At 38.1% G+C, this 22,446-nt stretch overlaps 3 protein-coding genes and 2 long non-coding RNA genes across 8 annotated transcripts; 2 read left to right on the top strand and 3 right to left on the bottom strand.

Annotated features, from left to right (window-relative positions):
- Positions 1-1,460: 1,460 nt before the first annotated feature.
- LOC111779039 lies at positions 1,461-8,647 on the bottom strand. The gene is made up of 2 exons (XR_002812633.1): positions 8,221-8,647; positions 1,461-1,796 (listed from the first exon to the last, which is right to left on the bottom strand). It is a non-coding gene; the product is annotated as an uncharacterized LOC111779039 (long non-coding RNA).
- Positions 1,731-7,794, top strand: LOC111779036 (glyoxysomal fatty acid beta-oxidation multifunctional protein MFP-a). 2 transcript variants are annotated; one of them, XM_023659091.1, is made up of 18 exons: positions 1,731-1,969; positions 2,760-2,831; positions 2,918-2,983; positions 3,180-3,236; positions 3,325-3,392; positions 3,477-3,558; positions 4,540-4,595; positions 4,706-5,008; positions 5,098-5,184; positions 5,299-5,473; positions 5,549-5,670; positions 5,746-5,909; positions 5,992-6,246; positions 6,344-6,465; positions 6,580-6,701; positions 6,909-7,057; positions 7,141-7,279; positions 7,570-7,794. In XM_023659091.1, the coding sequence occupies exons 1-18, from the start codon at positions 1,867-1,869 to the stop codon at positions 7,603-7,605; spliced, it is 2,178 nt and encodes a 725-aa protein (XP_023514859.1). In that variant the 5' UTR covers positions 1,731-1,866; the 3' UTR covers positions 7,606-7,794. The 2 variants fall into 2 exon arrangements, with proteins under 2 accessions (XP_023514859.1, XP_023514858.1); XM_023659090.1 differs by having other exon boundaries at positions 7,141-7,794.
- Positions 8,648-9,474: 827 nt separating the features above from the next.
- Positions 9,475-10,351, bottom strand: LOC111779038 (chaperone protein dnaJ 49-like). Its single transcript, XM_023659093.1, has one exon. The coding sequence runs from the start codon at positions 10,060-10,062 to the stop codon at positions 9,592-9,594; it is 471 nt and encodes a 156-aa protein (XP_023514861.1). The 5' UTR covers positions 10,063-10,351; the 3' UTR covers positions 9,475-9,591.
- A 1,778-nt stretch (positions 10,352-12,129) lies between these two features.
- LOC111778994 lies at positions 12,130-17,441 on the bottom strand. 2 transcript variants are annotated; one of them, XR_002812628.1, is made up of 3 exons: positions 17,165-17,441; positions 13,354-13,623; positions 12,130-12,235 (listed from the first exon to the last, which is right to left on the bottom strand). It is a non-coding gene; the product is annotated as an uncharacterized LOC111778994 (long non-coding RNA). The 2 variants fall into 2 exon arrangements; XR_002812629.1 differs by lacking the exon at positions 12,130-12,235 and having other exon boundaries at positions 12,814-13,623.
- A 2,154-nt stretch (positions 17,442-19,595) lies between these two features.
- On the top strand, positions 19,596-21,431 carry LOC111778956. Of its 2 annotated transcripts, none has more exons than XM_023658969.1 (2): positions 19,596-21,066; positions 21,178-21,431. In XM_023658969.1, exon 1 carries the CDS (start codon positions 19,775-19,777, stop codon positions 21,020-21,022), a length of 1,248 nt encoding a protein of 415 aa, XP_023514737.1. In that variant the 5' UTR covers positions 19,596-19,774; the 3' UTR covers positions 21,023-21,066; positions 21,178-21,431. The 2 variants fall into 2 exon arrangements, with proteins under 2 accessions (XP_023514737.1, XP_023514736.1); XM_023658968.1 differs by having other exon boundaries at positions 21,213-21,431.
- Positions 21,432-22,446: the final 1,015 nt, after the last annotated feature.

The following is a 22,446-nucleotide window of genomic DNA, read 5'->3' on the forward strand; positions in this document are numbered from 1 at the left end:
GCACGATCTAGTAAAAAGTCAGAATATTGCTCGTTAGCTCGTATTGAATTGCTCTTATTTGAAAATTGGTCAAATCAACCACTATAATTTGATGCACTATATAATAACCGGTAGCCAATCAAACATTATTCTTGTCTTTCTTATTTTTATGCATTTTGAACGGTATGACGTTTACTCTAAAATTTGCTGTAAAGTCCAAACAAGAAGGACTAAATAAAAAATTGTAAAACCAAAGGGGACCAAATCAAAACTTTTTATAAACTTGGAGGACCAAATTATAAATTAAATGATAATAATTAAGAAACCTTTTGGGTAAAGAAGTTAGTTGTTTACGTCGAGGGGGCCACGTGAGAAAGAATGAGGCTGGTGGATCTCAAAGTGGGGCCAGCGAGAAAAGCCCTTTTATCTTTCTGATATTTACCAAACCTCCCCAGCCATCATACCTTGCTTTAGCTTAAAGAAAGTAAGGGTGGGGCGGATCCATTTAAAAACAGTTTTTTTTTTCTTTTTTTAATTTTGATTTATCTATTTTTATAAAATATTTATTTATAGGTTGTATAAATAAATGACACGGGCTGAAGAGGAAGTTCATTAGACCAGCGTGGGCTGAGCCCATCATGACATGGGCTGAAGAGGAAGTTGGCCCAATTAAAAGCCCAATTGTTTGTGGATCCGGCGGCCCACATTCGATATTGTGGGACACGTTGACCCATAACATTTGGGCATATTCGGAAAAGCGTTTGCCGAAGTACATCGCTATCCATTTATAACTTCGAGGATTTATTTTCGTAATAAATAAATCCTTTGGAAAAATGTTCGTAAATTTGTTACACTTGCTGATAAAAATAAGAGTGGACGTAATTAACTATAATTCATTCCATCATTCTGAATTATAATAATAATTAAATTTTTGTTGAAAATATGATAATAATAATTATTATTGTTATTATCACTATCGATTGGTATTAATTTATCAGAATATAAGATTAAAATTGGTGTTAATTTGACTATTAAAATAAATCAGTTTCAACGTAGGCTTTCCATTTATATCCCGCTTCGCTAGTTTAGACAAATAAATAAATAAATAAATAAAGTCGATTATTTTAATAATTATTTTAATAAGTGCACACTTAGTATAACCACTCCTTAATTATATTTCTCTTTATTGAAATATCTGACCCATATTTTTTTGAGCTCAACAACACGTCAAATGAGAGAATTGGAATATCTGACTTTTTGGTCAAACAAATATTTTTTGAGCTCAACGACATGTAGAATTAGGGAATTGGAATATCCGACTTCTTAGTCATTTTCTTGAGCTCAACAACAATGAAATAAGGGAATTGAAACATCTGACTACTTGGTCGAACGTGTATTTTTTGAGCTCAATGACATGTGGGATAAGAAAACTGGAACATCTAATAGTAGAACATAGTTTTTGAGTTCAACGACACGTTGAATAAAAGAATTAGAATATTTGATCTCTTGATCGAGTATATATCTTTTGAGTTCAACGAACTCGTGAAATAAGAGAATTACAGTAATTGACCTCGATAAAAAATTTAGATCGAGGTTAATGACCCATAAAATAAGAGAATTGGAATATTTAAGTCGTTAGTGAAGCACATATAGAGTCAATTGAACTATGACGTAATGATAACTTTGAATTATACATATCTGTTATTGGAAACCGTGCCAAAAATAATTCTGAGGGCCATGCTTGTGGGAATGACACTCTCATACTTGAAATACAGACACGTCTATGAACCACCTCTTCCATTACTCTTCATTTTCTCCTGCAAAAAAGTTATTCTCTCACTGTTTTCTCTCAAGGGAAAGAAAAGGAAGTGAAAGAAAAGAGGCAAAATGGGAAGCAATGTAAAAGGAAGAACAGCAATGGAGGTGGGAGCTGATGGAGTTGCTATCATCACCATTATCAACCCTCCTGTTAACTCCCTGTCTTTCGATGGTACAGTTTTTTCTACTGAACTTCCATGAATTCTCTATTTTTGTTATGGTTTAAAGATATATTTGGAAGTGTTTTTAGTAAAAAAAGATGAAAGAACTTTGCATAATAAAAATTAGTTTTCTATCGAAGGTGATTATGAAATTGAGCAGTTCCTTTCCATCTGCTTTTGTTTAGAGAAGGGGTGACTTTTGTAGCAAACGATGCGTGAGATCCCACATTGGTTGGAGAAAGGAACAAAACATTCCTTATAAGGGTGTGAAAACCTCTCCCTAGTAAACGCGTTTTAAAACCGTGAGGCTGACGGCCATACGTAACAGGCCAAAGCGGACAATATCTATTAGCAGTGGACTTGGGCTTGGGCTGTTACACATGCTATCCGAGCCAGACACCGGGTAGTGTGCCAGCGAGGATGCTGGCTCCCAAGGGAGGTGGATTGTGAGATCCACATCGGTTGGAGAGGTAACGAAATATTCCTTATAAGGGTGTGGAAACCTCTCCTTAACAGATGCGTCTTAAAATCGTGAGGCTAATGACGATACGTAACAGGACAAACCGGACAATATCTGTTAGTAGTGGGCTGAGGTTGTTACATGATGCTTGATCCCTTGTTAGGCTCTATGTTTCTTTTCGGGTATCGGAGACGAAATCATTTTGAATTACTCTTTACGTCCCGTTGAATGGGATCCTATAAATTTCAGAGTTTGGTTCAGAATTTTGAGTACAGAAACTGAAATTCTTGATTCTGCATCTATTTTTGGTCTTTGTTATTGACATCTACACACAAATACAGTGTTATTCAGCTTAAGAGATAGGTATGAAGAAGCCTTGAGAAGAGATGATGTGAAGGCAATTGTTGTGACAGGTCAGTGATCTGTGAAGTGAATTTTGTTTTTGAATTTGTAAGTTCTGTGGATTCAGAGAGATTGGTTTTATGTTATTTGTGTGTAGGTGCCAACGGGAAGTTTTCTGGTGGCTTTGATATAGCTTCCTTTGGTGTGCTCCAAGAAGGAAAGGGTAGGTCGTCGATTTTTATTCTATAGCATAAATTTAAGAAACTCAATAAATCTCGACGATATTTTTCATGCTAGAAACTAAATTTACACTGAAGTACGAGGACTAAATTGTTATATACTAATGTTCAAGGACTAACATTGTTACAAAATTTAATACATAAAAGACTAAATGAAGTAAATGCATGGTTTGTTCTCAGGGAAGCAACCAAATGTTAGCAACATATCTATTGAAATGGTCACTGATATTTTTGAAGGTAATGAGTTATTCCCCTAGTTCTGTTTGTGAGCGGTTTGCTTCCGTGCTGGTCTATTGGGTGTTAATCCCTTAATCTCATCTGTCAGCTGCTCGAAAGCCTGCCGTTGCAGCGATAGATGGACTTGCCTTAGGTGGAGGGTTAGAGGTTGCAATGGTATGTGTTTAGCTATTTCATATAAAATGGTTTTTATCAGGATGAATGTTGTAACAATCACACTTCTTTGCCTTGAATTCTCAGGCCTGCCATGCTCGGATATCGACTCCTACCGCTCAATTAGGGTTGCCCGAACTTCAGCTTGGATTAATTCCTGGTTTTGGAGGTACAGGTTTAGCTTTACGTGTAAATTGGTTCTTGCCCGAACCAAGTTTTGTGGCAGACTAGTTTCTTTGCAATTTTGAGGGGCATTTGGATCGAGAAGAATAATAAAATTTTTAGAGAGGTCAAGAGATCATGTAAAGAAGTTTGGGTGGTGATTAGATTTAGAGCTTCCTTGTGGGCGTTGATTAGTAGGCTTTTTGTATTTATGAGCTGACTTTTTTCTTTTGGATTTAAGGACTCCTTTTTGTTGCGGCTTGTAACGGCCCAAGCTCACCGCAAGCAGATATTGTCTTCTTCCGGCTTCCCCTCAAGGTTTTTAAAACGCGTCGGCTAGGAGAGGTTTCCACACCCTTATAAACAATGCTTCGTTCTTCTCTCCAACCGATGTGGGATCTCAAAATTCACACCCTTATAAACAATGCTTCGTTCTTCTCTCCAACCGATGTGGGATCTCAAAATTCACCCCCTTTGAGGCCCAATGTCCTCAGTGGTACTTGTTCCCTTCTCCAATCGATGTGGGATCCCCCAATTCACCCCCCTTCAAATTCCGACGTCCTTGCTGGCACACTACCTCATGTCCACACCCCTTTGGGGCTCAACCTCCTCGCTGGCACATGCCCGGTGTCTGGCTTTGATACCATTTGTAACGGCCCAAGCCCATTGCTAGCAGATAGTCCTCTTTAGGTTTTCCCTTTCGGGCTTCCCCTCAAGGTTTTTAAAATGCGTCTGCTAGGGAGAGGTTTCCACACCCTTATAAACAATGTTTCGTTCTCTTTCCCAACCGATGTGCGATCTCGTTTTTTTTTTATGCCATCTTATGTTCTTTCATTTCTTCGTCAAAGCACGGTAAAATAAACATTTTCTGTGTTTTTTAGATTATCCATGTAATTTAGAACAAGAACACCACAAGATGTACACAATCCTCAAATGGTTGGGGTGTTTTATTTTGCCTATCCTGATCTAAAGAATCTAAACTACTCAGGAACACAACGGCTTCCACGTCTTGTTGGTCTCTCAAAGGCTCTGGAAATGATGTTGGTAAGCTAGGTGGATTTAAGTTTCTCTCAAATTTTGTATAATATATGCATTGAGGCGGTTCATGTATTGATTTCTCTGATTCTTGCTGTCTGTTATGCATATGAGAACAGACATCAAAGCCAATTAAAGGACAAGAAGCTCATTCTTTGGGGCTTGTGGATGCCATTGTCCCTCCTGACGAGTTGATCAACACTGCACGCAGATGGGCTCTCGAAATCCTAGAGCGGAGAAAGCCATGGGTTCACAGTCTTCACAGGACAGACAAGTTACCATCACTAGGCGAGGCTAGGGAAATATTTAAGTTTGCAAGAGCTCAGGCAAAGAAACAGTCCCCAAATCTTAAGCACCCATTTGCCTGCATTGATGTCATTGAAACAGGCATCGTCTCGGGCCCCCGTGCTGGACTTTGGAAGGTTACTTATCTCTTCCTCCATTTCAGTCTTCTTGACCTTTAAATCAGAGTCATTTCATTTCTATATATATCTTATTCTGGTTACTGCAGGAGGCTGAAGAATTTCAGGGACTTCTACATTCAGATACTTGTAAAGGCTTAATTAATATCTTCTTTGCCCAACGTTCAACAACAAAGGTTAGACAATAAAGGACAGAGACATGAATGTTCTATTGGTTTTATAGAAATGGTTGCACTTTAATGAGTATGAACATTCCCATGGAACATTTGTTCTTTCTTTGTAATTGACAGGTACCCGGAGTGACTGATCTTGGTCTGGTACCACGACGAATCAAGAAAGTTGCTATCGTGGGTGGAGGACTAATGGGATCTGGAATAGCTACAGCATTGATTCTTAGCAACTATCCTGTTCTACTTAAAGAAGTGAATGACAAGTTTTTGCAGGCTGGTCTTGATAGAGTCAGAGGTAAGCCTGGAAACTAGTGATTCTGTACTTCACATTTCAATCTATGAACTCTCGACTCGTTGCGTTCTCCTACAGCAAACCTACAAAGCCGAGTCAAAAAAGGGAATATGACGAAAGAGAAATTCGAGAAGACTACGTCTTTACTTAAGGGAGTTCTTGATTATGAAAGTTTTAAAGATGTGGATATGGTGATAGAGGTACTTTGTTAGGTTTTCCTTTTCTCCTCCAGGTCAAGGGCAATATTTGATGTTGATTTGGTGTTCTTGAAATAGGCTGTTATTGAGAAGGTTTCTTTGAAGCAACAGATCTTTGCTGATCTTGAGAAATATTGCCCACCTCATTGCATACTTGCTACCAACACTTCCACAATAGACTTGGAGTTGATTGGGGAAAGAACGAAGTCTCGTGATAGAATTATCGGAGCTCATTTTTTTAGGTATATCCACACATCCATCCCTCCCGCCTTGCGCGTGGAGCGATCTTTTTGGCTTGGCATTGAGTTTTTGTTTCTGATGCAGTCCTGCTCATGTCATGCCGCTACTGGAAATTGTTCGTACCAAGCATACGGCTGCACAAGTGATCGTTGATCTGCTTGATGTTGGAAAGAATATAAAGAAAACACCCGTAGTTGTAGGGAATTGCACGGGTTTTGCTGTCAACAGAATGTTTTTTCCCTATTCTCAGGCTGCAATTTTACTTGCAGAACGTGGAGTAGATCCCTATCGAATTGACAGGGCAATTTCCAAGTTTGGGATGCCAATGGGACCCTTCAGGTTTATAATAGTCAATATAGTTTTCTAATCAACTGCACTGTTCTTAAATCACACTAATTCTTTTTTTTCCCTACTCGCTCGTGTATCGTTCTTTCAGGTTGTGTGATCTTGTTGGTTTTGGTGTGGCGGTAGCAACTGCCAGTCAGTTTGTTCAAGCTTTTCCAGAAAGAACTTATAAATCTATGTTAATTCCTCTAATGCAAGAGGATAAGAATGCAGGTAGCTTTGCCATCGTTTGTTACTTACAAATATGTGATATGTTCACATGTTTTCCTCGGCTATTATTTTGAGACGTTCCTTATGGGAATCATTTGTGTACATTAAACACCTTAGGTGAATCCACTCGTAAAGGTTTCTATGTCTATGACAAGAACCGCAAAGCTGGGCCGAATCCTGAGTTAACGAAATATATCGAGAAGGCTAGGAACAGTTCCGGTGTTTCAGTCGACCCTAAGGTTACTCTCCTATACTTGCTTCTCTTGATTTAGCATTTCTTTTGTGGCCTTAGTAGAGGCAGGCGATTGAAATACTGGAATAGTATCATAAACATTGCTTGTTTATGATCACTAGAGTTCATCCACTGATAAAATCCTTAAAATATATACCTTTGGAGTGAAGTATTAAGTAACTTACGGGAATGACAAAGATTTTGGTGAATGTAGCTGGCGAAGTTATCAGACAAGGACATTGTGGAGATGATATTCTTCCCTGTGGTGAATGAAGCCTGTCGTGTCCTAGCTGAAGGCATAGCAGTCAAAGCTGCAGACCTGGACATTGCTGGTGTAATGGGAATGGGTTTCCCATCTTACAGGTGTGTTAATTTCATCTCATTTTGGTATATATCTCTCGAGTCCCCAAACCTAGTGGATAAAATTCTATGTTCTTCTTGAGCAGGGGAGGGCTAATGTTCTGGGCGGACTCTCTTGGATCGAAATACATCTATTCGAGGTTGGAGGAATGGTCGAAACAGTACGGTGGATTCTTCAGGCCTTGTGAATACTTGGCTGAAAGAGCTGCTCAGGGTGCAACTCTGGTAAGGAAGCTTCAGCCTAGTTTTACAGAGCTCATCTCAAATGCACGTTTTTAAATTTCTAGGCCAAAACTTAATGCATCCAATTATTGGATATGGAATAGAAGATTACTTGCTATGACAGAAGTTAAGCCTACCAACCAATTAACCAACAGCAAACTAGAATGAAATATGAAACATTCCTGAAAATTGCCTACAATGGCATCATCTTTGTCCACAAATGAACTAGCCATCCCAATTCACAAATTTCTCTATTCAATGATAAGTTCTTATGTTATGTGGTTTGGTTGCAGAGCGCTCCGGCTGGTCGTGCTAAACCCCGAATGTAAGATCAATCAACTCGGTCGATAGTTTGTTTGGTGTTTCTGCTGAAAATCTAGATAAGGTTCCTGGTATGGTCTTGTATGAATAATGTATTGAGACATTTATTTTTATAGGATCGGGGTTGGAGCAATTTTCAATTCATTCGTGGTCGAATTATTTATTATTGTCTCTTATTAAGGAGTTTTTGAACTGTTTTTTTGTTTTTCCTTACATTCATCTAGACTTCCTTAAAAATGTGTCCATCAGCCTAATACCTTAAATTCTACACAGTTCAAGGAAGTAGGGTATACCTAAGGTTCATTTCGTGGTTCAACAACTGTTTTCATCGAATTTAACTAAAACATGGTAAGTTCACGCAGTGTAAACATAGACTTGTTTAGCAATATTAATTTCTTTTTCAGGGATCATCAAACAATCTGCGTCTAAACCGCTTAACACATGAGAGGCAGAATAGGGTAGATCAAAATAAGATGCAAAATTTCGAAAAATAACAATCTTAAAGTAGCAGTTAATATATTCAAGCAAGGTTAACAACTGAAGTCGAAGTAACAGGACTTGATCAATATCTCCAGAAAGATGATGAATTCTATTTTCTAAGGAAAGAAAGAACAGTTGTTTACCTTTATGCTGACCCAAGATTATTCATCTTCTCACAATGAGGAGTTTGGAAGATTTTTGTTCCACGGGGACATTGAATTTCTACGTCCTTCATCCTTATAAAGAGTATTTCATTCCCCTCTCCAATCGAAGATCTCACACTTTAGACTTTTCCATTTGGGCTCACTGTCAAAAGTTTTTAAAACGCGTCTGTTAGGGAGAGGTTTTCACACGTTATAAAGAATGCGTTGTTCCCCTCTCCAACTGATGCACAGTCTACCCTCTTCGGGGCCAGCGTCCGGGGATCTTAGAAAATCAACAAGTTGGGACCTCGCCCATCAGATTCTGCCCTCAGATGGCCTCCCACACTTCCTATTCTATAAGTATAAGCACGACTCGTCTGAAACACATTTCCCTGGGCAAAGAACGCCCTGAATATCTCATCCGGATCAAATCATGACCCGTTCTCCTTCTCCTATGCCTTGCATTATGCTGTTGATTGTACTCATATTGGTCGACCATAGCCGTGTGGTCGAAGTATTGTCACACAATTTTTTGAGTGCTTCATCTGAACCAAGAGCCTTGTTCTTACCGGGGTGAGCTTTGAGGACAATGTAACAATCTAAGCCCACCACTAGCTGATATTGTCCTCTTTGAGCTCTTCCTTTCGGGTTTCCCCTCAAGATTTTAAAACGCGTATGCAAGAGAAAAGTTTTCACACCCTTGCTTCTTTCTCCTTCCCAACTGATGTGGGATCTCACAATCCATCCCCTTCAGGGCCCAACGTCCTCGTTGGTACTCATTCCCTTATCCAATGTGGGACCCTCCAAATCCACCCTCCTTCGGGGCCCAACATCCTTTGCAGGTCCACCGCCTAGTGTCCACCTTCCTTGGGAGCTTAGCTACCCCCCTTCAGGACCCAACATCATTTGGTGGCACACCGCCTCGTGTCTACCCCCCTTCGGGGCTCAGCCACCCCCTTTCGGGACCTAGCGTCCTTGCTGGCACACAGCCTCGTGTCCACCCCCTTCGGGGCTCAGCCACCCCCTTTCGGGACCTAGCGTCTTTGCTGGCACACCGCCTCGTGTCCACCCCCTTCGGGAACCAACGTCCTCGCTTACACTCATTTCCTTCTCCAATAAACATGGGACTCCCCAAATCCACCTCTTTCGGGGCCCAGCATCCTTGCTGGCACATCGCCCAATGCCTGGCTCTCGTACCATTTGTAAGAGTCCAAGCCCACCCCTAACAGATATTGTCCTCTTTGGACTTTCCCCTTCGAGTTTCAGCTCAATGTTTTTAAAATGTTGAGCTAGGGAGAAATTTCCACATCTTTATAAAAAATGCTTCGCAACCTATGTGGGATCTAGGAGTTAATTTGTTACAACTTAAATCTATTCAGCAGAACTAGCGTTATCCACGCCAAGAATTCTGTAATAGTCCTTGGTTGCGTTTATCTGCCTAACCAATTGAACGTGTTCTATAGCGTAATTACGTTCCCCACTCAAACCATCCACATGTTTCACCCATCCAAAAACACTCTCAACTTTTCCCGCGCGTTTCTCATCAGAGGACGAAGAAGGTAATCCTGAGTCGATTTCTTCCCAAGCCGTCAAAAGCTCATCAACTCGCAAACTCCGATTAAGGCGCCGGGCAATTTTAATAAATCCTAATGCTCGCTCTTTATTGCCCGATGCAATTGCTTCTTCCGCTATACGAATACATCTTAAACCTTCGTCCTTATTCCCATCCATAATCTCACCGCCACAATCTTGCCAAGAAAACCTACGCCTAGGTATTTCCTTCACTCCAATTTCAGATACAACTCCAAAATGCTGATCACAAATTCGAGACAGACAAGACATAAATTACAGAAAAAGAGAATTCCACTATCAAATTTAGCAACCGGATCAAAGAAAACCATATTAATGACGATAAGCTAGAATATACAGCATCATCATTTACAGGATAAAATGGAAAAGGAGGAAGAATAAGAGTCGTGCCTGATAAAAGAAGATTGACGGCTTCAAAATCGGAGAAAGACGAGTATCGGACTCACTCCGGAGATGGAATTCCTAAGAACGCCGTGAACACCGAGCTCGGAGTTAGTTAGCTACAATATCGTTGATTTTTCAGATACAGTCAGAGAGATCAGTAAAACGTGAATATGCACGTCATTTTCTGTTATAGAATTAGATTTTTAACTAATAAATTTGTATAAAAATAAAAATAAAAATATATCTAAATTCAAAATTGATCTGTAACTAAATTTAAATTTAAATTTAAAATATTAAATGAAAAATTGTGTAAGAATTCTTAGAACGATATAATTAAATTTATTGAGTTTTGTTATCGTCTTCGGTGATTTTCCTAACATATAATTGTCTGTATTTGAAACTAAATTTAAATTGAAAATTAGCTTGAAATTAGATTAAAATTTAAAATCTAGGGTTTCTAAAAGATATAAAATTTTAAATACAAAGCAAAAATTATAAAAGAAACGTTTTTTTTTTTTTTTTTTATTTCAGAAACAAAAGGGAGAAATAAACTCCCTCACCGGGCAAATATCATCCTCTTTTTATTGTCCTCTTTTGGGCTTTTCCTTTCGAGCTTCCACTCAAGGCTTTAAAATGCATATGCGTATATGCATTTGCTAGGGAAAGGTTTCACACCCCTTCGTATTGTCCTCTTTTGGGCTTTCCCTTTCGGGCTTCACCTCAAGGTCTTAAAACGCGTCTGCTAGGGAAAGATTTTCACACCCTTACAAATGAGGTTTGTTCATATTGTCCTCTTTTGGGCTTTCCTTTCGGGCTTCCCTCAAGGCTTTAAAATGCGTCTGCTAGAAAAAAGTTTCCACACCTTTGCAAATGGTGGTTTGTTCTCCTCCCCCAACCAACGTGGACATCACAATCCACCCCCTTCGGGACCAGCGTCCTCCAACGTGGGACATCACAATCCACCCCCTTCGGGACCAGCGTCCTCGCTGGCACTCTTTCCTTCCTCCAATCATTGTGGGACCACCCCCAAAATCCACCCCCTTCATGGCCCAATGTCCTTACTGGCACACGGCCTCGTGTCTACCCCTAGCACACCACCTCGTGTCTACCCTCTTTGGAGAACAGCGAGAAAGCTAATACTTCGTCCCGTGTCCAGCTCTAATACCATTTGTAACAACCCAGATCATACCATTGTACAAACTCGTGATTAATAACAGACAATTCATATTTGGTGGCGGCAACTGCGCGGAAACGAGATGACGGCCCAAGACAGTAATGGATTGTTCACACTATAAATTTTATTCAAATCAACTGAATTATGTCTTTTACTCTTTATAATATATGATTCGATTATATTGCTATTTTTTCACTATACACATTTACCTCTCATATATATATATATATATATATACACACACAAACAAACCAAACCACCTAAAAATTAGCCAAGTAGAGATTTAGTACTCGATCATCACATACATCGTTACAGCGCTCCAAGTTAAGGACTCCGTTTATTTAGTTAGCTACATCAACAATGGTGAACATTTTCTTGAATATTAAAGAATCGGAAGGAATCGGAACCCTACCGGAATGATATTGGTGACATTGAAGAGTCCAAGAAACGTATTTCCGATGAGTTGCAGCGGCGAGGCGAGGGCGCCAAACGACGGCATGGCGCCATTGCAATTGACGAGCGGCGTCGTGACGACAAGACTGCAATTGTTCAGTAAAAAGGAGAGTAGCAGTTGAGGCGCATCGAGAAGCATTGAGAACCTGCCGGTCGCATCGGATTTGACGGACGAAATCACAGTTCCGCCGGTTCCGCAGTGCATCTCCACCGCAGCATCTTCAACACCTCATAATCAACTCCAAAATGTTTNAAAAAAAAAAAAAAAAAAAAAAAAAAAAAAAAAATGCACTGCAACTTTAACTCACTCGGAAAAGTTGGGGTCAAAAGTCCGTAGATCATGTTGCCGTTGAGAGTACAATAGAGCGTTCCTTGGATGTGGGTGAGACCAAGAAGAGTTCGGATCAAATCGAACTGACATGAACTCAACGGGGCCATCGTCAAAACGATGATTAACAAAGAAATGTAATGAGATGTGAAAGACATTATTGTATAATGGAAGATAAATTTGGAAGAGATGGAAAGAAAGAGACCTTTTAGAAGAACAATTTCAATAGTTTGGGGAATGAAGTTAACAACAAACTTTGCTACAAAGCCTCCTCATGGAAATGGTGTGGGAAGAAATGAGCCTTTTTTATGGGCGGGACTTTTGGATCATTCATAATGGTTGCAGATGTTTTTCTTTTATGGTTGTTTGGCGGGGAGAGAATATCCGCTTAGGCCGGTTACATATCGTCGTCCGCTTTTAAAAAGCGTCTATTAGGGAGAGGTTTTCCTTTCTCTATCCAACCGATGTGGGATCTCACAATCTACCTCCCTGTCTATTCAATGGACGCTCAAGAAGAAGAACTAAACCTAACTAACTCCGAAGATCTCTCGATCCCTCTAAATTGTTATCCTCAAAGTTCATTCTCTGCGCCATTGTTTTTAATAGAAGTTCAGAGAAAACAAATTCAGGGACCAGTTATTAACCTCCTTTGGATGGTTGATATCTCTTCCCCACGACCCATTGTTCTTTCTCTCGTATGTTTTGCACGGAACACCAAAATAACATCATCACACAGAACAGCCTAGTAGTGACCGACGCCTACAAGGATGCATTAAACCTAACAACCTCCCAAAAACAAACTTTTGAACCTTCCCGAAGATGGCACCTGACAAACGGAGAAAAGAGAGGGAAACAAGCTCTCCAAGAATTTTGGCTAAGGCAGCTCGACCCGAGACCCACTCAAAATAGTGAGGGTCATACCTACTATAACAGTTGAAAGCCCACCGCTAGTTTGTCTAGTTTGGCTCATTAAGTATCACCATCAGACTCACGATTTTAAAACACGTATACTAAGGAGAGGTTTCCACACTCTATAAGAAATGTTTTGTTCCCCTCTCCAACCAACGTGGGATCACACCGACTCACTCCAAAAGTTTCTTGTTCTCCTTTAATATATTCTCATATAGACCTAGCTTTTGAAGTAAATAAGGCTACAAAGGGCACATTATTAAATTGCAAATAATAAATTACTATAGAAACTCACAGCATATTGTGCACAAACTCCCCTTGGGGAGGTTAAATTTCTTGATATTGTCAGCTGAAGCCGATGCAAAACTTTGTAATGCTCACGACGAGAGAACCTGACTTGAATAATACCACAAAATTATAATTCAAACTAACTGGTAAAATTGGATACCTGGCAGACAGAATCACGTCCCCCAGTAAGCAAAATATCAATTGTCGGATGAAGGGCCAAGCAGTAAACACACCACTGAGATGACCATGTAGGTATGCTTGTTGCCAACAGCAAGACCTAGAGACAAAGTTGCCCCGGCAAAATCTATGTAAATAATTTATATTATCTTGAATGTTTGAATCATGTTAGTTTCATTTTACTTTTTATAAATGGAAAACAATAGTACAAGTGGATGTGAAACTCTAGTAATTATAATGTATCGAAGCCACCTTTACCTGCACAATCTGAATTTAGGAGGAAGAAGTTGGGTAAATCAACGGTGTGAGATCACTTTACAAGATTAGAGAACAATAATAAGAGGTCCAAGTGCAAGGAGTATGCTTGTGATACTAATTCTCGTAGAACTAACACTTTGTGGAAACAGTTAAAAAATCAGTGTAAAAAGTAATCAGAAGACAAAGGACAAATCACTCTAAGTTTTCAACATTCAAATGGAAATGGTGGTACAATATTATTACTCACTTATTTAGTCAAACAAGAATAACGGAGTATTACTCAAGAATAACGGAGTAAAAAAATTATTTGGAGTAAAAAAAGAAGTTAAAAGATTTTTTTAGTCTGTATTTTCGAGAGGGTTTGTCCTACCTAATATATGAACTTCGTTGCAAAACATTAACTATATGGTAGTCATCACTGCACACTTTATTGATTCATAATGGAATTTGTAAAAAAGAATTCTCAAGTTTTGTTTTAACCATTAATGGAGAGACCATTGATAAGATTATTAAGGATTGTTTATTAGAATGGGGATAAATAAAGTTGTTTCTATCACCGTTGATAATTCAAGTTCTAATGACGGGGCTATTTCCAAAGACTCGAAGTTAGAATTCACTTGTCTTAGATAGAGAAATATTACACTTGAGTTGTTGTGCCCACATCATTAACTCGATTGTGAATGAGTGACTTAAAGAAGAAATGCATGACTTCATTTCTAGTATTCGCAATGCATGAGGTATGTTACATCATCTATTAAGAGATCGACATGATTTAAAGATTGTGTTGAACAAGAAAAAATGAAATGTAAAGCACTAGTTTAAACGTGGCAACTAAATAGAATTCCAGTTATTTAATTCATCCATTTGAAAAAGTCTCCGAAGTATAAGAGAAAAAAGAATTAGATTATGTCGATAAGAACATCATGTAAACAAAATAAAAGAGCCACCCACCAATGATGATTGAAAAAGGTGGCAATGTTTTTAAAGTTTTTGAAGGCCTTCAATGTCACCACACAAGTATTAGAAGTCACAAAGAATCACTTATCCTGTGACATCACAAAATATTACAAACACGGCAACCTTTGCCACATCCAAACAAACAAGTGCTTTACATTCAATTTTTTATTGTTCAACACAATCTTTAAATTTTGTTTATTTCTTGATAGATGATTTAACATACATCATCATGTTGCAAACCCTAGAAATTGAGTCAAGCCCCTCATTCACAAAAAGTTAATTTTCAAAACACAACACCTCATTCAAATAAGCCTTCTCATAATATACGAAATAACTATATCATTGGAACTTGCATTATTGTGATAAACAAAATTTTATCATCAATCCCCCTTCTAATAAATAACTCTCAATAATCTTGATCCCTCTCTTATGGTTAGAGACTTAACAAAAAGTTAAGAATTCTTTTATGCGAATTTCATTATGAATCAATAAAGTATGCATATTAACATGTAGTTAATGTTTGGCAACAAGTTCAAATATGAGTGGTAAAACAAACCCTCTCACAATGACTAACTAAAAAATCTTTGAACTCTTTTTTTTCTTCCCGATAGAATTGAAATATATCTCTAAGTGATGTCAAATTTAGGACCTTTGAAATCTCCATTCTCTACAAATTTAGAATTTAAAAGACAAATATATCTCTAAGTGATGTCAAATTTAGGACCTTTGAAATCTCCATTCTCTACAAATTTAGAATTTAAAAGACAGCTCATCCATAATTATCATCTTGCCACATGCTACTCTACATGTTGTTTGACTAAATAAGTAACAATATTAGTACCCCTCTTATTATTGTTCTCGAACCTTATAAAATGATCTCATACGCTGAATTTACTAAGCTTCTTATAATTACTAGAACTAGAGCTATCCACTTGCCCTATTGTTTTCCTATCTCTAAAATGTAAAATAAAACTAATGGGATTCAAACATTCCACGCAAGATGAAAAATTAGCACAATATGCATCAAAATGACTCTAACTATAAATTATTTACATAATCATTAACCAATAAACTTCAGAGATTTTTGGTGGTAAGAAAAAACCTGACATTTTTTCAAACTCATGATAGTACAGTGCATAAATGGCAGAAAAAAAAATGCAGGAACATTGATCCAAAAAACACAGATCAACTAAGTAAAAATTTTCCTTTCAATTACAACTCATCCTCAAAACAAAGAAAAGAGGGAATTTCCTATGATTGTTTTAAAATAAACAATATCATAATTCTGTAATAAAGACCAATGTCCACAACTAAAATAAAAAAAAGATATGAATACAAAATGATATGTAATAGGCAAAGATAAAGCATCTTAAGCAACCAAGTAGGGGCAATTGGGGCGCAACCCCAAATTGTAAACTTTCCTAATATAAGGGTCTACTTGGTACATAGTGGTTAGTTGTCACTCACAGGAGACACCTAGGAGTCGTAGAGGGTATGTTACCAGGGTGCACCTGGTAGACAGTCGTAGAGGGTATGTTACCAGGGTGATATGTAATAGGCAAAGATAAAGCATCTTAAGCAACCAAGTAGGGGCAATTGGGGCGCAACCCCAAATCGTAAACTTTCCTAATATAAGGGTCTACTTGGTACATAGTGGTTAGTTGTCACTCACAGGAGACACCTAGGAGTCGTAGAGGGTATGTTACCAGGGTGCACCTGGTAGACAGTCGTAGAGGGTATGTTACCAGGGTGATATGTAATAGGCAAAGATAAAGCATCTTAAGCAACCAAGTAGGGGCAATTGGGGCGCAACCCCAAATCGTAAACTTTCCTAATATAAGGGTCTACTTGGTACATAGTGGTTAGTTGTCACTCACAGGAGACACCTAGGAGTCGTAGAGGGTATGTTACCAGGGTGCACCTGGTAGACAGTTAAGTATGGGGTGCAGGCGGTCATTGTACTAGTCTGTGTATGGTGCACGGGTTACCTCATACACGCGAGACTTACTCGCGAGCCCGTCATAGGTTAAACTTTGGAAAATGTAAAAAACAAGCTAAGTACAACCCAGACCACTATGACCTGAGGGGTTATGCACCTAGTGTAGGAGTGTAGCCAGTATATAAGAACATAGCTTAAAGAATCATTATAAGTACTAAGTCGGACAAGAGTCTACCAATGACTGATCCGAACTTCTCTATCAATTGATGTACAAATAATAAAAGATCATTTCCATTTTAGATTAAAAGAACAGCAAAATATTCCAAACGCTGCTCGTATTCAATGGCTCAAATCATGTAAGCAATAACTGATCCGAATTTTTTTACTACATTCAGAAATGAGATGAACAAATAAACATTTCACGAAGCAAAAATCAAACGAAGAAAAAAACACAAGCACGCACAAAGAACTTATACAGTAAACTTACAAAAAACTGCAGATCTGATTAGCGAACTACAACCATAAGCAAGCATTCCTCTCATGATCGGGAGGAGCGACATGGCCGTGAACCGGAGAGAAGAAGTCCAGGGCTCTTTTGAGAGATTTTGAAGCTAAGCTTCATCAATAACTGTAGCTCTACTGGCGCCATCTCCAAGGCGCGGCCTGGTATCTTCTTTACCGTCTCTGGCCAGATAACGATCATTTCTCTGACAGAGCAACGATTACGATTTGCACTCCGTCAGAGCTGAAGCAACGGGAACTGACTTCTGCGAGCATTAATGATACGACTAGACTGAGCCCATTAAAATATGTCAGGCCGCACCCACAGTATATGGGCCGGCTTTTAAGCTTCTTCTCTCTTCTACTTTGGGCCTGTTAAGATTCATCGGTGGCCCAATATATTAAAATTAAACAATTTTTTAATACATAATTTTCATTTATCAATATATTTCCTATTAAAAATTAAAATCAGTAATATTCTACCAAAAAAATATAATATAATATTTAAAATAATTTATAAATATATCAAGTAATTAGTTAATTTAAATGATAATAATTAAGATTATGGTATGGTAGGTACATTTTACCTTATAAGAAAAATGAAAGGATTAAAATAAATAAATAAATAAATAATCCAACTCAAGCTTAGAAGTGGAGGGGCACCACGCTCCACAGAAGAAGGGGGTGGATTAAAGGAATCTGATGAAAATCTCGATGCTATGGTGATCCAACGGTGGAAATGAGAGCATCAGGAATCAAATTCCCAGAAAAAATAATAATTACCTTTTATATTATTTAACTTGCTTCCTTCGTATTAATTGGGAAAGCGTGAGGGTTGAAAAATTAGTGTTTTTTTTTTCTCTTCCATTTTTATAATTAATTGCCCATCTACATGACATGGGCCACAACTACACTCCTAAAAATATAGAGATTGTTTTTATGTTGAAAAATTTTAAATTTATATAGTTTTATTGTACCCATCCATTTAGAATTGACTCATGTATCGATCATTTTATTGGGACATTTCGAACATCTATTCATTTAGTTCTCTAGAGTATAGGACTTTCTCATGTCCATGCTAAACTATTTACGGCATAAGTTCCACGTAGGGAGAGACATGATGTTAGCTTTCTACCATTCTGAAACCACATAGGGAGAGACATGATGTTAGCTTTCTACCATTTTGAAACCACATAGGTCCCCACATGGGGGAGAGGCATGATGCCAGTTTTCTACCATTCTAAAACCACATAGTTCCCACCACATAGTTCCCACATAGGGGGAGAGACATGATGTTAGCTTTCTACCATTATGAAACCACATAGTTCCCTTTCTACCATTCTGAAACCACATAGTTCCACACAGAGGGAGAAACATGATGTCAGCTTTCTACCCTTCTGAAACTATGTGGCTTAAATAAGTTGCTCTGTATACATGTGTATGTTGTAAGATATACGAGTATATATATAAAATTTGATATATGGGTTTATTATATTAAATTACGATTTTTATTCTTATAATTAAAAAAAAAATTGTTCATATAGCTTAAAAAATTAGAAATTGAGTGAGCGGCACTATAAATAATTTGTCACATATTAAAAAATTTTAGTTAGTCCAATTTGTATAATTTGTATGTATAGTAAAGTGTAAACTTAGTTTAATAAATTTATGCATAATAAATAACTCCTGAGCTATGAAAATAATGCAAATTGTTATTAATAAAAATAACGCCAAATAAATGTTAAAAGGAAAAAAAATATATATATATATATATATAAACAAAAAATAGAGAGGGAAAAGGTGGAAATATTAATATAAGCCAACGGCACGAAATAAAGGGAAAAAATAAACAAATTATTTGATTCACATTACTAATAAAAACAAAAACAGGCGACACGTGGAGAAGTTTGGGAGGCGTGGTCCCATTAATAAATTGGATCTAAAAGATAAGCAATAAAAAATGGACACGTAGGAATTAAAAAATGAAAAGGGAAAATTGGCTGCTGGGGCTTTGGGAGAAACGTAGCAGAAGTGTGCAAATATTTTTAATTACCTCCCTTTTTGGCTTTGCACGATTTCTCCTTTAACAAATTTTTTAAAATTTAACACTCTTTACACTTCACCACTCGGAATCAGAAACATGTTTTTATTTATTAATTTTTTAATTCCATTTTTAATTCAATAATATTTCGACTATAAATTAAAAGTGTCTATATTTTTAATTAAAAAGAATGATTTTTACTGTTAATTTGATCAAAATTAATAAAAATTAAGATTTTAAATTTGATTGGTTAAAAAAACATAGGAAAAAAAAAAAGGAAAAAGCGCATCCATATTTATTAATTATTATCATATCGAAAATAGAAAAGAAATTATATATNAAAAAAAAAAAAAAAAAAAAAAAGGCATGGAGAAGAGTCAGTATTCCACGTGCTACTGTGAAATCTCTGGTCAATTCGTTTGCAGTCTCATCCCCACATTTCTCCCTTACTTCAATGCATTTCTCTCTTCTTCTTCTTCTTCTTCATCAACAGTTCTTTCTCTCTGCAACTTCACTTCTGAGACGTTTTTTACGGCCAGTTTCATTCGATTAACTATGATGAAGATCGACGCCATCACGGCTCCACTTCCGGCCGCCGACGGCAAGGTCGGCGTTGGCTTGGATGATGATATGTCCGACGGGATGCAATGCAGCGACCATCCTTACCGGAGCAATCCCGGAGGAATCTGCGCCATTTGTCTTCAGGAGAAGCTCGGTAAGCTGGTGTCGTCTTCTCTTCCTCTTCCGATTCGCGGTTCGTCTTCTTCTCCGTCTTCTCCTTCGATTGGATCTGAGAGTAATCTTAATGCCGGAAGCGGCGGCGGCGGCGCTCCGTCGTCTTCGTCCTCGTCGTCAAATGCGATTTCGATCGGCGGCTCTGCTTCGAAAACTGTCAATTTCAACGTTAATGGCGTTGTTTGTCATTATCATGATACGCGGCGGGCCCGAATCCCTTTTTTGTTAGCTAAAAAGAAGAAGAAAGTGGTTACTGTTGGGGCGGAGTATAATCCAAATAACGACGTCGTTTTTAAGAGGAGTAAGTCGACGACGGCGCCGAGGAGGGGGCAGTTTATGGTTGACGGCGACGACCGCGGCGATTTTAGCTCTAGGAAGCGAGGGGGTTTTTGGTCATTTCTCCATTACCACGCGCCGTCGTCGTCCAAATCTCATGCGCCGAGGAAAATGGAGAGTAATAACAATAAGGGCACTGGTGGTAATTTGGGGGCAAACAGCACCATTTTGGAGGAAGACGAGAGCCCTAACAGCCATACGACGTCGTTTGAACGGAAGGTTTCTAGATCCAGGTCCGTCGGCTGCGGTAGTCGGAGCTTTTCCGGCGACTTCTTCGAGAGAATCTCTACTGGTTTCGGCGATTGTACTCTCCGGCGAGTCGAGTCTCAGAGAGAAAGCAAGTCGTCGAAAGTCGCTACCGGCGGAAACACCAGTCACCGCAACAGCGCCGGCGTCGAACACCACTGTATCAAAGAGAGAGTAAAATGCGGCGGTTTATTCAGTGGATTCATGATGACTTCATCTTCTTCCTCTTCATCTTCCTCATCGTACGTAGCTTCATCCTCCGCCGACGACCTCAGCAGAAAACCAACTCCGGCAGCAGCGGCAGCAGGGCCGCTAATAAGCAGTGGCTGGAGCAGGACCTTGACATGGGCATTTGCTAGTCCGATGAGAGCATTCAAGCCCTCAAATTCAAAAGATCGAAAACGGTCCATAATCAGACAAGCTTCAGAGAACAATCCCACGCCGAATTTGAACGCGATTCCTTCACTGTTGGCCGTCAGAAGCTAAGACAGAGAAACAAATCCTACCAGTTTTTCGTTACTCATTTTCCGGTTAGTTTGACAGTCAATCAAATCACGCTTCCATATTTTCCGGCCGATTTTTTTTTTCATTTCTAATCAGTTAGAATCATAACAAACTTCAAACAGTAATTTCGTGTTCAGGTGACATGAATAATCATTCACTTTCTCAAATGCAGTTGGATGAGTGGCTCAAGATCAACGGGGAATCATGAGGGCTCACCATAAACCAGGTGCGTATAACCGCAGTGGATTCCTACTTTCTCACAGTACGTACAGATGAAGAGAAAGATATTTTGGATTAAATAAACTGAATGAATGGAATTTGCTGTCTGTGTTGTGTAGTATCAAATTTGTAACTTGTGAATGCTGAATGTAATATTTTCTGTTTATTTTTCTTTTATTAGTTTAAAAGTATTTAAAAAAAAAAGGTTTAATTTCCCCAAGTAATCACATGCTGGCACGTGCATGATAGTGGAATAGACAGCTAGTTTTAACTGTGAAGTCAAATAGGAGTGGACACTTGACCAAGAAAATAAATTATTCATTAAACTTATAATTTAATAGTTAACTGTTTTTATGATTTTATAANTTTTTTTTTTTTTTTTTTTTTTTTTTTTTTTTTTTTTTTTTTTTTTTTTTTTGAAGAAATTAACTGATTAATTAAAAATTAAAAGTGGAGCTAATTAATATAGGATGGCTGTGAGGAAAGGAAAAGGTGACAGACGGGGATAGACAGCTGGTTTTTACAGAGAGTGTAGGATAGCTCCTAGCTGTGAGTCTAGCAAGTTTACTGCAGAGGGGGCAGAGAGGGAAATTAAAGGGGATTTGGGGGGTTGCATGGAAAAATAAAAGTAGTGGAGGGACTGGAAAGAAAATGATGAAAAGGGGAGCAGAATCTGAGGAGATGAAGATGGAGACATGACTGAGTTGAGTGAAAGAAAACAAAGTAAACAAAGCTGCAGTGAGTTTGAGAATTGGGAAATTCCTTTTTTTTTTTTCAATATATTTTTCCTATTTTTATTTATTAATTATGATTTATAATAAATAATATAATAAAATCCATCTCGATATGATCAAATGGATTCACTGATTCACTGATTTTCGAGTCTATATTTTATCCATCCAGTTCGACAGCGACGTTGCCTTATTATCCCAACGGACTTGATTCAGTTTATTTGTGGATTATTTTATTTTATTTTATTTTGGCTACATGAAAAATATAACCAAAATAGTAATCAAGGAAAACTCAATAAACAAGGAGAAAATGATGATTTGGTAATTTGAATATTTCTTTTATAGAAATATTCATCATCAAGATTTGTTTTGAAATGTGTTCTTTTTTACGCTATACTTCCATTGGTAGTTGAATTTAGGCTTCCACTGTCCTTGTGTATACTAGCAAAAATGTTG

The sequence above is a fragment of the Cucurbita pepo genome, chromosome LG17, assembly GCF_002806865.2.
Source record: "Cucurbita pepo subsp. pepo cultivar mu-cu-16 chromosome LG17, ASM280686v2, whole genome shotgun sequence".
In the NCBI taxonomy this organism is placed as follows: domain Eukaryota; kingdom Viridiplantae; phylum Streptophyta; class Magnoliopsida; order Cucurbitales; family Cucurbitaceae; genus Cucurbita; species Cucurbita pepo.

Bases quoted from the DNA above. Each gene is read 5' to 3' on its own strand.
- LOC111779036 (XM_023659090.1), top strand. From the start codon at position 1,867: ATGGGAAGCAATGTAAAAGGAAGAACAGCAATGGAGGTGGGAGCTGAT. The intron at 1,970-2,759 runs GTACAGTTTTTT...ACACAAATACAG, and splicing joins TAACTCCCTGTCTTTCGATG to TGTTATTCAGCTTAAGAGAT. The intron at 5,185-5,298 runs GTTAGACAATAA...TGTAATTGACAG, and splicing joins CCCAACGTTCAACAACAAAG to GTACCCGGAGTGACTGATCT.
- LOC111779038 (XM_023659093.1), bottom strand. From the start codon at position 10,062: ATGTCTTGTCTGTCTCGAATTTGTGATCAGCATTTTGGAGTTGTATCT.
- LOC111778956 (XM_023658969.1), top strand. From the start codon at position 19,775: ATGATGAAGATCGACGCCATCACGGCTCCACTTCCGGCCGCCGACGGC.